Raw genomic sequence first — 15,308 nt, 5'->3', positions numbered from 1 at the left:
CTGGGATCACATTACCAGCGCTACTTGTCGCAGAAATGAAGGACTACTAAGTTTGCAAAGAATTCTCTCAAGAGCTTTGGAAAAAATGTTCATCTAAAATAAAATTATAGAGTAAGACTCCGGCTAAACCTGACCATATACTGGATGTGTAAGTGGTTGGAGGACATTTACTGTCTTTTGCTTCTCAGAAACTTTCTATCATGCCTTCTCTGGCATCCATGAAATCAAATCATGTTTCCTTGTGGATGACACACACAAGTGTGGTGTTTTTTACTACTGGGTTTGGCCCTCTATCCCTGCGTTCAAGTGTTAGGAGTTGAAGTTAACTCTCAAAAGAAGGGTGAAATCGGGGCACCTGGGTGGCTCAGTGTGTTGGGCCTCTGCCTTCAGCTCAGGTCATGATCTCGGGGTCCTGGGATTGAGCCCCGCATTGGGCTCTCTGCTCAGCAGGGAGCCTGCCCGCACCACACACACCCCCCGCCCCCGCCTGCCTCTCTGCCTACTTGTGATCTCTGTCAAATAAAATCTTACCAAAAAAAAAAAAAAAAAAAAGAAGGGTGAAGTCATTTAACCTACCAATTTGGCCAATTAGGTAGTTCTCCAACTTCCCCCTCTAAAAACAGCCTCTGCTTCACTTGGAATACTGAAATCCCCCTTACATATGACAAAACTCCCACTTCCCTGACCAGTTTCAGGAAAGGGGTTCCAAAGGTCCTCTTCATTTTCCCTTATAAAGGTTTTATGGCAAGCCTTTCACCTCCTTGCATCTGAGAAAGCAAGATAGGTCATCAGCAGCTCTTTGGGAGCTGTGAAAACTTAGCCAGGGGTCTTGTTCTTGCCACCTCTGCTCAAATGAGGATGGTCTGATCTGGAAATACAGCCTCAGTGTGTACCACCAGCATCTCCATCAGTATTAGGAAGCAGGCTTCAGGAAATTGGATTAAATGAACTTCCCTGAATGGGTCATCCAAGATATTTACCTTAATGCTAGCTCTTCAGACATAAAAATATTTCAGTTAAAAAAAAACAACAGAAGATTTTACAGCACAAGTGCCCTCAGTTCTAACATTCCTATTCCCAACTCCCAAGTCCCATTTTTCTTATTAACCCCTAGGAGTGACTACTGACAAACTGAAACTAAAAATTATCACTATTGCCAAAAAGCTAAAAAGAAACAAACAAAAAAAATTTGCAGCTGGAGAAATACTGCATCCAACACAAAGGACTGAAGAACTAGAAGGGCATACTCTTAAGACTTGTTCTCTAGAAACTGAATGTGTTACAATAAAATACTTAGAACAGTGTTTGTGGGGGGGCGCCTGGGTGGCTCAGTGGGTTAAGCCTCTGCCTTCGGCTCAGGTCATGATCTCAGGGTCGTGGGATTGAGCCCCGCATCGGGCTCTCTGCTCAGTGGGGAGCCTGCTTCCCCATCTCTCTCTCTGCCTGCCTCTCTGCCTACTTGTGACTTCTCTCTATCAAATAAATAAATAAAATTTTAAAAAAAGTGTTTGGTACACAGTGGCTATGATTATAATTATGGAATACTAAATTGATACTTTGTTTTTCCAATAACATTGATAAATACATACTTTTTCAGTTAGCTGCTTCTGACTTCCTTTCTTTTAAAAGCATAAACTTTATCTTTTCTGTTATTTGTTTTACAGAAATTGAGTAACTATGAATTGGTGTACAGAATTTTAAACCTAGACAGACTCTAGGGATCATGTAAATAACTGTCTAATTGTGATAAGCTGCACTTTAACATTTGTAAGGGTTAAGAGTTATTACTATTTTAGCTAAAATCCCATTATGGAAATAGTTCACCAATGTGGGTATATCAAATTAATCTATAATAAAATCTTTAGAGAAAGAGTGCCTTTTTTTGTTGGTATTAAAGTTCACGTAAAACATATACTCAAATTATGATGATACCTCAAAGCTAGCCAGGAATAAAATAGACCTAACTACACATGTTAAATAAAAAATAAAATCAAGGACTTTAGAAAAAACTTACTGGAAAAACATGCAAGACTTCTGACCCCCACCCCCCAAAAAGAAAAATCAATGACCTGATAATTATTATTTAATTTTAGGAACTCATTATGAGAAATAAGACCTATTTATTTACAATTTGAAAAATATCCAGCTTCTAACATCTTCAACATTTATCTCATTATCTGGCTCACAAATTTCAGGCTGCCACAATTTTGACAGGTTAGCTGGCAGTGATAGTCTTTTCTGCTCTTAAATTCTCTTTGGGCTTGGAATAGTCCCAGGGCCGTCTGTTCTCAGTGAACCCATAGAGTTTCCTAAGTGCCACTCGAGCCGCTTCTTCTTCTGCAACCAGCACTGTTTCCCCAGGTCCTTCTGCAATCAACTTTTTATCACTAGGAAAAAAAAAAAAGAGTAGTCTGAAGTTACCCGTGATCCTAAGACACAGTCCACAAATCAGTTATGGCTTCTAAATCTTACTTTGGCAATAATATCTACCACAAATAACACAAGAGCTTTGGATATTAACTAGTTTTGTGGCAAATTTATTATATACAATAGTTAGAAAAGAAATATTTACATTTCCATAGAAATACAAACAACTCACGAGATGGATCCAGTATTTTTCAAATCAAAAAACCAAGGCACATGTAAGTATGGGTTTGTTCTGCTGTTGTTGTTGTTGAAGGAATTTAAAGAATATATATATTTTAAAAAAAAAAGGATATATACAAATCTTGCTATAAGAAATTTGAAACTATTAAAAATGTTCATGGAAAATATAAATACATTATTTTTAATTCATCCTGAATCTGTGATATGAGGAAAAGTTTTATGGAAAAAAATTGTTGCCTTTCTGGTTTCTCATCTAAACTTTAAAACAAATGAGAAATCAGTTCTGTCCTTTAAGTTAAGAGCTTTAGAACTTTAAAACTTGCTAAGATTTAAAACATTATTTTATATATTATAATCCACTCTAGTTTATTCCCAAAAGATACTGAGGTAGCACAGTGAATGCTTCAAGGTATCAGTATTCTAGTTAAGACAAATTAAACAAAAATGGGTATTCCCGCTATACTGGTATTTCTATTACAAAAAATTAGCCAATTCTTCTTCAAAAATGTAAAACTGTTCCCACAGGGAGGAAAGGATGTGCACTGAACAAGTGTGGTATGGATGTGCTACTTCTCAATAACATTTAACTACTTCCTAGAAATTTCCTGACCCCAAACTTTACTAACTAAAAGAAGCATCTCTGAAAATCTCATGAGCAGCAATTCCACTTAATAGCTCAGATTCAATGTAAGTTGACTTGAAAGCTAAGGAAGAATAGAACCAAATTAAAGAAAAATGAGCAAAACTACATAGGAAAAAGAAAAACAATACAGAAGGAATTTGCTAAGAAACATTTGCTGTGGTAGTAATTTGAAATGAAACAAAGATTAATCATGTATGTTAAACTTGACAGTAATGATTCTCCATATACATATTTGTAATAGTATGGAATGAGAAAATCATCTGAGTGAATTTCAAGCTTTTACAAAATGTTTATTATGTTTCTGGTCCAATGATGGTCTTAGTGTATCACTGATCATTTTTTAAAAATACCATTATGTAAAATCTAGGGAAAAACTAAGTAATTTTACTACCCAGTGACAACCACTGGTAGTAATAAGGCAAACTGCTTAGTTTAAAAATAAGAGATCATTCTTCAAAATTTCTGTATGTCACTAAAAATCCCTTAAAAATATCACCTGTCCTAGTTGTACTATATTCTGTCATGTGCATTTATTATTCCATTCTTACTGGATACCAAAGTTATTCCTAATTTTCTAATTGAAAAAAATTTTCTAATATTAGTTCAACAACTGTTTACTGACTACCATGTCCTAACAACTGTTCTAGGTATGGGGTATAAAGAGTAAACAACAAGGTGCGCCTGGGTGGCTCAGTGGGTTAAAGCCTCTACCTTCAGCTCAGGTCATGATCCCAGCGTCCTGGGATCGAGCCCCGCATCGGGCTCTCTGCTGGCAGGGAGCCTGCTTCCTCATTTCTGTCTGCCTGCCTCTCCGCCTGCTTGTGATCTTTGTCTGTCAAATAACTAATGAAAATCTTAAAAAAAAAAAAAGAAAAAAGAGAAAAAAAAAAAAGAGTTTACAAATTTTTGATGCAACCTTGAGAAACACACCCAAAGTGAGAATACCAAATCAAAGGATATGAAGAATTTAAAACCTCTTGGTGTCTGGTCCAAATTACTGACAGAAATACCGTACCACTCTTCTTCTACTAGGAATATATGAATTGCTGATAAAGGATATGTTTAAGACTTACCAAGTTAATAAGCAAGAGTACCTCATTATTTTGCTTTGCATTTCAATTAAAACTAAAGTTGAAACCTTTTACAACATTGTCCATTTTCTTCTTTGTGATGTCTCCCAATGCCTTCTACTTATAAAATCCTACATCATATAAAGATCAGAAAACTATTGACCTAAATTTTAATCTAGGTTTTTTGTTTTTTTTTAAAGATTTTATTTATTTATTCGACAGAGAGAAATCACAAGTAGACAGAGAGGCAGGCAGAGAGAGAGATAGAGGGAAGCAGGCTCGCTGCTGAGCAGAGAGCCCGATGCGGGACTCGATCCCAGGACCCTGAGATCATGACCTGAGCCGAAGGCAGCAGCTTAACCCACTGAGCCACCCAGGCGCCCCTTAATCTAGGTTTCTTAAATATTCAATCAGTGTGAGGCAAGCCAACTGTTAACTAACAAAACTAAAACATTCCCAATGTGGGCTGATTTATATATTTTGATGGACAACTAGGCCCTTCTTTTTCTAGTCCTAGGCTCAGCTGAAGCTGTTACAAGTGTGGATTAAGGGTAAATCTCTAACACTTATGAATCAGAACTTTTATTTTTCTACAGAAATATTTAATTAACATGAAATTCTTATTCACTGAAATGAATGGAATTCTATAATGTACAGCTGGTTAACAAAAGCTACTATTAGCAAACCACAGATTATTTACCTTTCCCTAAGACTGACCAGCAGGAAGTAATCAATAGATAATCGTGGGAATCAGAGTAGGGCACCTGGGTGGCTTAGTGGGTTGAAGACTCTGCCTTCGGCTTGGGTCATGATCTCAGGGTCTGGGATCGAGCCCCCATTGGGCTTTTTGCTCAGTGGGCCCAATGCTTCCCCCCATCTCTCTGCCAGCCTCGCTGCCTACTTGTGATCTCTATCTCTGTCAAATAAAGAAATAAAATCTTTAAAAAAAAAAAAATTGTGGGAATGAGATTTTTTACATCTGTTAGTGCAATTAGAGCTTATATTAAGAACTATGAAAAGTCAGTTGTAAGGCTTCCAATCACTGTTATGAAGTTAAATTAAAATTTTACTAACCAGTATAAGCCAACAAAAAACACTGGCAAAGCTGTGGTACTTCCAGACTGCCTGGTAAGTCTAGATTCAGGAGCTGAAATATTCCTTTTCTTCAGTTCTTCTACCAGTAGCCCCATGGGATTTATTATCTTCCAAATCTCAAAAAGTTCTTTTCCAGTCATCTGAGTAATTAAGAAGTCCTGCATATAAAAATACAATTTATACATTTAAAGTGGTATAAAGAAAATAAATAATGTAATCAAAGTATACTTCTAACATAATTGAAAAACTTAATGGGAATTGAAAAAGACAAAATGCATTACTCCTTTTCATGTCCATATAGTTCTTCATGTAAGTTTTATTACAAAAATCATAGTTGCTGCAGACAACATGATATTCCAGCAAGAGTACTCAAAAGATTCCACAAAAAAGTTGCTAGAACTGATACACAAGTTGTCAAGTCTCAAGATAAAAACATCCTGAAATCTGTTGTATTTTTACACACCAATAACAAAGCAGCAGAAAGAGAAATCAAAGAAGAGGTCCCATTTACAACTTCACCAAAACCCTTAAGATACCTAGGAATAAAGTTTTTTTTTAAAGATTTTATTTATTTGTCGGAGAGAGAGAAAGAATGAAGAGAGCAAGCACATGTACAAGCAGTGGGAGCAGCACCAATGTGGGACTGGATCCTAGGACGCTGGGATCATGACCTGAGCCAAAGGCAGATGCATAACCAACTGAGCCACCCAAGCATCCCCTATCTAGGAATAAATTTAACCAAAGAGAGAAAAGATCTGCACTTTGAAAACTACAGAACACTTAATGAAAGAAACTGAAGATGACAGAAAGAAACGGAAAACCATTCTATGTTCATGGACTGGAAGATCAAATACTGTTAAGATGTCTATACTACCCAAAGCAATCTACACATTCAATGTAATCCCTATCAAAATACCACCATTTTTCAGTTAGAACAAACAATCCTAAAATTTATATGGAGCCACAAAAGACCTCAGATAGCCAAAGCAGTTTTGAAAAAGAAAATCAAAGCTGAAGGCATCACAATTCTGGACTTGAAGTTTTATTACAAAGCTGTAGTGATCAGGGCAGTATGGTACTGGGGCACATAGGTGGTGTGGTCAGTTAAGCATTCAACTCTTGATTTCAGCTCAGGTCATGATCTCAGAATTGTAAGATCAAGCTCAGCGTCAGGCTCTGTGCTGGGCACAGAGCCTACTTAAGATTATCTTTCTCTTTCCCTCTGTCCCTCCTCACCCCCAAAATAAAATTAAAACAAAATAAAAATTTCAAAATAATAATGAATACATAAATAAATTTTTAAATATAGTATGATACTGGCACAAAAACATATACAGATCCATGGAACAGAATGGAAAACTCAGAAATGGACCCAAAAGATATGGTCTGTCAACTAATCTTCAACAAAGCAGGGAAGAATATCCACTGGAAAAAAGATAATAAACAGTGTTGGGAAAACTGGACAGCAACATGCAAAAGAATGAAGTTGGGCCACTTTCTTACACCATACACAAAAATAAATTCAAAATGGATGAAAGCTTAATTGTGAGACAGGAAACCATCAAAATCCTAGAAGAGAACATAGGTAGCAACCTCTCTGACATAGGTTATAGCAACTTCTTACTAGACACATCTCCAGAGGCAAAGTAAACAAAAGCAAAAATGAACTACTGGGACTTCATCAAGACAAAAAGCTTCTGCACAACAAAGGAAACAGTCAACAATACCAGAAGGCAACCTTCAGAATGAGGAAAGACATTTGCAAATGATATATCTGATAAAGAGTAGGTATCCAGAACTTACCAAAGAACTTACCAAAGAACTTACTAAAGAACTCACTAAAGAACTCACCAAACTCAGCACACAAAAAACAAATAATTCATTTAAGAAACGGGCAGAACAAATGAACAGGTATTTTCCCAAAGAAGACAGGCACATGAAGGCCAACAGACACATGAAAATATGCTTAACATCACGCATCGTCAGAGAAATACACATCAAAACTACAAGATACTACCTCATACCAGTCAGAATGGTTAAAATTAAAAACACAGGAAAGTACAGAAGTTGGCGAGGATTCAGAGAAAGGGTAACACTCTTACACTGCTGGTGGGAATGCAAACTGGTGCAGCCACTCTGGAGAACAGTATGGAGGTTCCTCAAAACAGAACTACCCTATGATTTAGCAATTATACTACTAGGTTTTTACCCAAACCATACAAAAATACTGATTCAAAAGGACACATGCATCCCAATGTTTATAGCATCATTATCAACAGTAGCCAAATTATGGAGAGTTCAAATGTCCATCAACTGATGAATGGATAAAGTGGTGTACACAAACACACACACATGCACACACACACACAGAACATTACTCAGCCATAAAAAAGAATGAAATCTTGCCATTTGCAATGGCATGAGTAGAGCTAGAGTGTATTATGTTAAACGAAATAAGTCAGAAAAAGACAAATACAAAATGATTTCACTCATATGTGGCATTTAAGAAAACAAAACAGATGAACCTGGAGGGGGAAAAGAGAGGCAAACCATAAAACAGACTCTTAACTACAGAAAACCAACAGGGCTGCTGGAAAGGAGGTAGGCATGGGAGTAGGTTAAATGAGTGATGTGTACTAAAAAGTACACTTGTGATGAGCACTAAGTGCTATATGTAAGTGATAAATCACTAAATTACTACTCTTTTTTTTTTAAGATTTTATTTATTTATTTGACAGACATGTAGGCAGAGAGGCAGGCAGAGAGAGAGAGGAGGAAGCAGGCTCCCCACTGAGCAGAGAGCCCGATGCGGAACTCGATCCCAGGAACCTAGGATCATGACCTGAGCCAAAGGCAGAGGCTTTAACCCACTGAGCCACCCAGGAGGCCCCTAATAAATTCTACTCTTGAAACTAATATTACACTATACATTAACTAAATGAAATTTAAATAAAAACTTGGGGAAAAAAACCACCAAAATTCATAACGGTAAAATCTTACCTCATAACTTAGAAATATATTTTTATCAGTAAAAAAAATATTTTTAAAACAAACGAATTAATGAATAAATAGTGGTAACTTCTGACAGAAACGCCTATAAAAAAAAAAGTACTGTGGACCTCCAGATAATAGTATTTCACTGTCTAAATTCATGATTTAAAAAAAATAATAATCTAAATAATTTCCCAATAACTGTATTTTAAAACTATTAAAGATCTGATAATATTTTCAATTTATAAGACTAAGATAATAGAAAAATTATGGCCATTCAAAGAATTCATCTGCCAATAAAAAAAATTACCAGTGTTGACAGAAAATATGGGAACATGAATTGTCACAATATACTGCAATTAACTCATGTTAACACAGTATATAATAAAGGATGGGTGAATGGGGACATGAGGGGAGAAATTTTAAGAAGAAAAATACCTTAGTTCACAAAATAGTTAATTTCATTACAACACTTGTCCAGCACCAGAACTCTATTTCAGCTTCGTCAATAAATAATATTTATCAATGAAACTAATATAGCACTGAACGTTAATTATACTGGAATTTAAAAAAAATTAAATTTATAGGTCCTCAATAGGGGACTTTGAATTTTCTAATGTATAGATATAGAGTTGTCTTATGAGACACATACAGTTAGTTACACTATGTATGGATCGCTGGATTACTTCCAAAATAGAATAACCAACTGCAGGGTGAAGGAAAAATAATATGAATACCTACGATATTAGCAGGAATACAAAAAGAAATCCAGATTTTTTTGGTGATCACCTATGCCTCCTATTTTTCCCCACAGGAAAATGGTCTTATTAGTTTATTATTAGAACTTTCAGTGGGAGCACAAGTTGAATTATCCTAATCCCATCTCCCTAGAACAGTTTGTAAAATGTACATATGGGGGCTGCCTGGGTGGTGCATCTGGTTAAGCCTCTGACTCCTGGTTTTAGCTCACGGTAACCTCACAATGAGATGGAGCTCCGCACCAGGCTCCATGCTCAGCAGAGTCTACTTAGGACTCTCTCCCTCTGCCCACCCTCTAGCATGCACACATGTGCACACTCTCTTTCTCAAATAAACATTAAAAAAAAAAAAAAAAAAAAGCTTTAAGTCTTTCTCAGAATTTGGTAGGGAGAAAAATTCACAGATCACCTTCTACAATCATATAACAAAGAAATGAATTAAAACCTACTGTCCACCTCAAGCAGGTCCCAGCATGTGCAATTAAGCATTACCTACCCTGATGAAAAGAGCAGTTCTCTCAGGGCCACTGCTCTGTAGCAGGGCTCCAATCACTGCAAAGAAAGTCTGCTGTAAAACAGGTGGGGGAACTGGAAATTCTGCACTCAGTGTTAACTGCTCCACAGACAAGTTTCTGGCCACGTGACATACCACTTCTTCACCAGTGAGAAAGTCAACAAGACTTTTAATGCCTTCAGTGTGCAAGTCTGGATATGCATCCTCAAGAAACTGTGTGAGGCAAGTTTTTGAAAAAGACGTCCCTTGTTCAGCGAGTTCTTCATTGTCTTTAAGATTCAGAAGAACAGCTTCTTTCTCTATTCCAAGGTTATGGCGCTTGGCCTCCTCACTTTTAATATAGCAGGTATTAACAAATGCAGTTTTGAGAAGATCTAAGGAAAAGGTTTCCTGTAACCGATGTCCAAATGCTTGTATTTCAGCATGGTAATCCCAGTTGGGCTTCTCTGAACTAAAAATGTAAGAGAGAAGACAGTAAGAGAAAAAAAAAAAAAAAAAAAAAAAAAAAAGAAGACAGTAAGAGATGGTAAAGAGAGCAATAAGATGCTATAATAACGTGAAAACTTTGAGATGCAACTTTATTGATTACGTAAAGGAAATAAAGAAAAGACTGAGTTTCATTTTAACACCACACTTTGATTTTCTGAAAGTTAAAATTTAAGTCAGATATTACTCGTGGTTCTTTGCTGTATATATTGGTGGATTCATTTTGCCTTTGAGCCAACTGCCAAATTAAAGTTCTTCAACATCAGAAATTAAGCCATTACCCTATCTTTTTGAGTCTTTATTTCTGCTATAACCATGGAATTATGCTTTATATGTAGGTACGAAATAGGAGTTATAATTTCACAGGTTCAAACTCTAAACAATAAGTACGCTATATTTCTCATATTTTATTAAGTTTTAAAAACACCCACTTAAGTTAGCATCTAAATAATCTAATATCATTACAAGTAGGTTAAAAGTTCGTAAGCATTCCCAAGAATGCTAAAAGGTCTTTCTAAAGAGACAGTAAAATCCAAATAAAACCCTTTTAAGTAAAAATGGGTAAGAAAATGTAAAGATCTTGGTTATAGTCATAAAATGTATGTTAACCTATACAATCCTTAGTTTCTTCCAATTGTAAAAGCCAAAAGTGACTAAGCTCACAATAATCAAAGAAGCGTGAGTTAAGAGATACTATTTTCTGCCTATGAGGAAAATAACTTAATATTGTTTTGAAAGAGTATAGGAATATGAACACATATATTCCTACTGACAGATGTATAAGCTGGTTCAACTTTGGGGGGGACAGCAATATTAAAGTAGTTATCAAAATTTCACACTAATTTCCCAAGGAGTAAGAACTTCAAAGCTAATCACTGTTCCATCAGTTGTAATAGCAATAACATGGAACTCAAATACCTACAAACGGAGTCATATTTTACATCGCCACGACTACATGTCAAAGTCACATTTTTAAAGAACAAGATTCAAGACCTCAGGTATAGCGATGTCATCTGGAGCTATGAAGCTGTCTTTTTATGCCGCACTACTGGCCTTCTTTGTCAAGCTACCGCCAGACACTACTGGGACAAGTAGTAAGAAGAAACAAGATTAACTGGGGCAAGAAAGCTAAAGCTCAATTGTTTTCCTTTTATTCTGGCAAACAGACTTGTAGTTGCACATACTTAATTTTGCTCTTGCAATGCTGTGCAACGGTTTCTCCTCTCTTACCCAGGAACTCTCAGCCATTATGAGAGAAACTACACCCCCAAGCCTACATAAAGGTTAGTTAGCCTCAGCAGGCGTCGTTTCTCACAACTCAGTTGACAGGCTCTAAATAAGAGTCCCGAAGCCTCGGGGACAGCCCCGCGCTCCACCCCGAGGCAGATATTCATTCCCTGTGCCTCAGCCCACGCGTCCACGTTCTACCGGTGTCCCTACGGCAAACGACCTAGGCTCAAGCCAGGAGCGCTTTAACGAGACACAACCCTCCCGGCAACCACCTGGTCGTCGACACCCACCCCGACCCCTTCCGAGCAGGCTCCTACCGGCGCACGGGCGGCGGGGGGCACCGGAGCAGGCGCCATCGCTCTAACTCCTTCTGGAAGCGGAAGGCGGCACGGAATCCCTTCTTCATGCCCCGAACTGGCGGGACGAGAGTGGGAGCGGCCGGTGACAGGAGGCAGCGAGGCCCCCGCAAAAGCACTCTCCCCAAGCCGGACGCCATTTCTCGGGAAAAGCAATGGAGGGCGGAAGGAAGAAAGTCGGACCAGTGTCTCAGTAACACAGTCCCCCCGGAATTGGGCGAGTTGAGCGAGATCCGGGCGGGCCTATTACGCGGGGGCGGGCGGCTGCCGTTGAGTTTTACTGCGCAGGTGCGAGCTCTGGTTCCTGCCCACCCAGAGATTACTTTTAGGTGAGCGGGGAGTGAGGGGCGTTTGGATCCGGAAATGTGTGGGAGTTGTTTCACGCTCAGTTGCTTTCTTGTTCTTTCCTTTCTCATTAGCGCAAAAACCTGTTTCACTCTCAGTCTAAAGAAAACACGTGAAAGTCTTAATAAAAGAAAGCACTTCTTGTCAATGTATATGTAATTAGTCTTCAGAGTTACAGACCATCAACCCAGCCACTATTTAGGAGCGAATATTTACCCAACGTGTCTCCAGAAAACTTCTTTTCAGGAGCCCTAGACTAAGCGATATTGACTTAACCAAAATTTCAATTTCTAATAGTACAAACTTTTTAAATCATCTCCCCCCCCCACCAAAAAAAAAAAACTGGAAAAAATATATAAAAATGAGAACAGTGGGATTATAAGGGTTTCTGTCCCCCTTTATATTCCACTTTTTTAGTGGAAACTTTCCTACCAAACCGTTCAAATAAATGTTTTGCTCTAATATTAATTCACAAAGGAAGACTTCTCTGAATTTCCAATTTTGAGTTGCAGGCTGAATATCTAGACCCCAAAAGATACCTGTTTCTGTGGTCTCTCTACTTGTTCATGGCATCAGTGTCCCCCCCAGTTACCCAGCTTGGACTACTATGTCTTCAATTATTCCTTTTTCCACAAACACCCACTTTTGTCTAGGTGTCACATCCTCTTAAATATCTGCAGTGGTTGGCTACCTGATGGTGATCCTTACCTCCTTGCCAGACCTCCAAACACATCTTGTACCTTCTTCTCTTCCCTAGACACTGTTCATCTTCATTCATCTCCCTGAAACGCAGACCCAGGGATGTTACTACTTATCTCAAGAATCTCTAATATTAGGCTCTGGCAAAGGTTTCTCCCCTTGACCAAACTTTAGTCAGACTCCCCTAAGCCCTCTTTGTAACGAGGCTTCAACCTTTAGGTTTTGGTGTCTGTCCGGACTGCATAGTCCACTTTCAGCAAGGATCTTGTCAGTTTAGAAAGATTCCCCCATGGGGCACCTGGGTGGCTCAGTGGGTTAAAGCCTCTGCCTTCGGGGTCATGATCCTGGGGTCCTGGGATCGAGCCCTGTATCGGGCTCTCTGCTCTGCAGGCAGCCTGTTTCCTCTTCTCTCTCTGCCTGCCTCTCTGCCTACTAGTGATCTCTGTCTGTCAGATAAATAAATAAAATCTTAAAAAAAAAAAAAAAGAAAGAAAGAAAGGCTCCCCCACCCTTAACATATGATTACCCTTAATATCTAATCAAATTCATCACCCACCACTGTCCCCTGGTGATACCTGATCACCCTGGCCTGCCTTCAGAAGAATCCTGTTGGTTTAGCTAGAATACTGCCCCCCACCCTAAACTTTGATGCTTCCACTTAGTTCAGTGTTCACGGACACCTCCCAGCCCCCATGGCTATAATTTCCTCTGGTCCATGTTGTATTCGGAATTGAGCTCAGTTCCATACAGAGGTCTCTTTTCCCTTATTGCAATAGTTCCAGAATAAAATCTGTTCTTAACTATTGTCTAGCTCTTGTTTTTCTTTGATAGATCATACAACTCAATTCGGGTCTCTTAGCTTAACCTTTCAAGAGGGAAAATCTGAATGGTTCATTAGCCTAGAAAAGGGTTCTCTGGGGAGGGAGAGAGGAAATGGCAGGTTGGCACATATCATAAAACAAGCTGATGGATTTCTGGGTGAAGCAAATTCTCTAAGAAGGGATGAAAGAAGTTCATGACTGGTCTTTGTGTTTCAATAAATTTACACTGCATGTTAAAAAAGTTCACTGAACATTCATTCGTCAAATAAATGGATTGTAAGCACAGGAAACTTATTTCTGTAATAGTCCACTTAATGGGAGAAATAATCTAATAATCTAGTTAAAGCAAACAATGTTATATTAAAATGAGGTGTCTCTGTATTGAGAGTTTCTCAGTAAATACAATGAGAACATTGTTTATGGAACCAAAAATGGAGGGTCTCGGAGAGTTTTTACCACTAACTCACAGGGTTGAGGAATTAGCCAGTTTTTAAAATTCATTCATGAATTTGTTTATTTTTTCAATTTGTTTATTATTTTTTCATTTATTTGTTTATTCAATAAATGGATAATAGTCCCGTTATTCAATAATGGGACTACATGTTTCTAGGACCCAGGCCCAGGATCCGCTAACTCCTCCACCTGGACATCTACAGGCCCTTCGAGCTTCATTCATCCAAAACCAAACTCCCTGTCTTCTTGCCCAAATACCTTCCCCAGACTGGTCCATTTCTCTGGTTGGTCATCCCACAAATCCTGGCTCCTCTTTCTTTCATAACCCACATCCAACAAAGCTCACTGGCTCCACCTTGCAGAAATATCTAGACTCTGCTGTCTTCTCACCATCTGCAGTCTGTGCTAAACCATCATCAACTCTCAACTGCCCTATTTTATTAGCCTCCCAACTGACATCCTTGCCTTTTAAGACTAAAGGCAGATTAAGGCAGTTTTCTGCCTTCAAATCCTCCACTGGCTTCGCATCTCACTTAAAGGAAAAGCAAAAGTCCTTACCATGACCTCAGGGCTTAACATGGTCCATCTGGTGACTCTTCTTCCTCATCTCTTTGTATTCCTTGCTCACTCTGCTCCAGCCACACCAGCTGCGTTGCCAGCCCTAGAAAACCGCACTCACCTCAGGGCCTTAGCATTTGCTGTTCCTTTCCAAGAAAGGAGATCTTCCATATTTCTACATGGTTTGCTCCCTGCTCTCCTTCTTCACTCATATGTCACCTTCCCCGTGGGGTCTTTCCTCAGGCTGCATTCTCTGCAAGCAGATGCTGAGACATAGATTGGTGTGTAGGATATTTATTAAGCATTCATAGCTGTGAAGAGAGGCAGATGTAACAGGATTCGGCAGGAGAAGAAGTCAGCTGAAATACAGGCCCGACAAAACCTCATCCAACCTGGGAGAGAGCTCTATAAGTGTGTCCTGCACCAGACCAACATGGCCAGGCCTTTATAGTCCTTTCTCTTTTAGTTACTGAATTTTGTCTGTGCCATGAAGGGCATGGCCAAGCCATGGTGGCTCCCTTCTTCTGAAGCAGACCCTGAGGGAGCTGCAGGCCAAGAGTGTTTGCTGACTGCCTCCCTTCTATGAAGGCAATCTGTGTAGTGTGTCTTGAAATCTTCCAACACCACCCTGTTTAAAATTGTAATACCCTTGGGGCGCCTGGGTGGCTCAGTGGGTTAAGCC

General features: G+C 38.7%; 1 protein-coding gene across 2 annotated transcripts; it reads right to left on the bottom strand.

Moving 5' to 3' along the window:
• Window positions 1–2,065: 2,065 nt before the first annotated feature.
• On the bottom strand, window positions 2,066–14,854 carry MRPL44 (mitochondrial ribosomal protein L44). Of its 2 annotated transcripts, XM_046018462.1 has the most exons (6): window positions 14,627–14,854; window positions 12,804–12,877; window positions 11,712–12,194; window positions 9,661–10,129; window positions 5,395–5,573; window positions 2,066–2,387 (listed from the first exon to the last, which is right to left on the bottom strand). In XM_046018462.1, the coding sequence occupies exons 3-6, from the start codon at window positions 12,164–12,166 to the stop codon at window positions 2,216–2,218; spliced, it is 1,275 nt and encodes a 424-aa protein (XP_045874418.1). In that variant the 5' UTR covers window positions 12,167–12,194; window positions 12,804–12,877; window positions 14,627–14,854; the 3' UTR covers window positions 2,066–2,215. The 2 variants fall into 2 exon arrangements, with proteins under 2 accessions (XP_045874418.1, XP_045874420.1); XM_046018464.1 differs by lacking the exon at window positions 14,627–14,854 and having other exon boundaries at window positions 12,804–12,933.
• Window positions 14,855–15,308: the final 454 nt, after the last annotated feature.

Source organism: Meles meles, chromosome 9, assembly GCF_922984935.1.
Source record: "Meles meles chromosome 9, mMelMel3.1 paternal haplotype, whole genome shotgun sequence".
Classification (NCBI taxonomy): Eukaryota; Metazoa; Chordata; class Mammalia; order Carnivora; family Mustelidae; genus Meles; species Meles meles.
The sequence above is the reverse complement of the archived record's forward strand: the minus strand, read 5'-3'. Positions and strand labels throughout refer to the sequence as shown.

Excerpts from the sequence above, each read along its gene's own strand:
- MRPL44 (XM_046018462.1), bottom strand. The coding sequence starts at position 12,166 with ATGAGAAAGGAAAGAACAAGAAAGCAACTGAGCGTGAAACAACTCCCA. Across the intron at positions 5,574-9,660 it reads GAACTGCTCTTTTCATCAGG|GACTTCTTAATTACTCAGAT; the intron begins GTAGGTAATGCT and ends TTTTATATGCAG. Across the intron at positions 2,388-5,394 it reads TTTTTTGTTGGCTTATACTG|TGATAAAAAGTTGATTGCAG; the intron begins GTTAGTAAAATT and ends TTTTTTTCCTAG.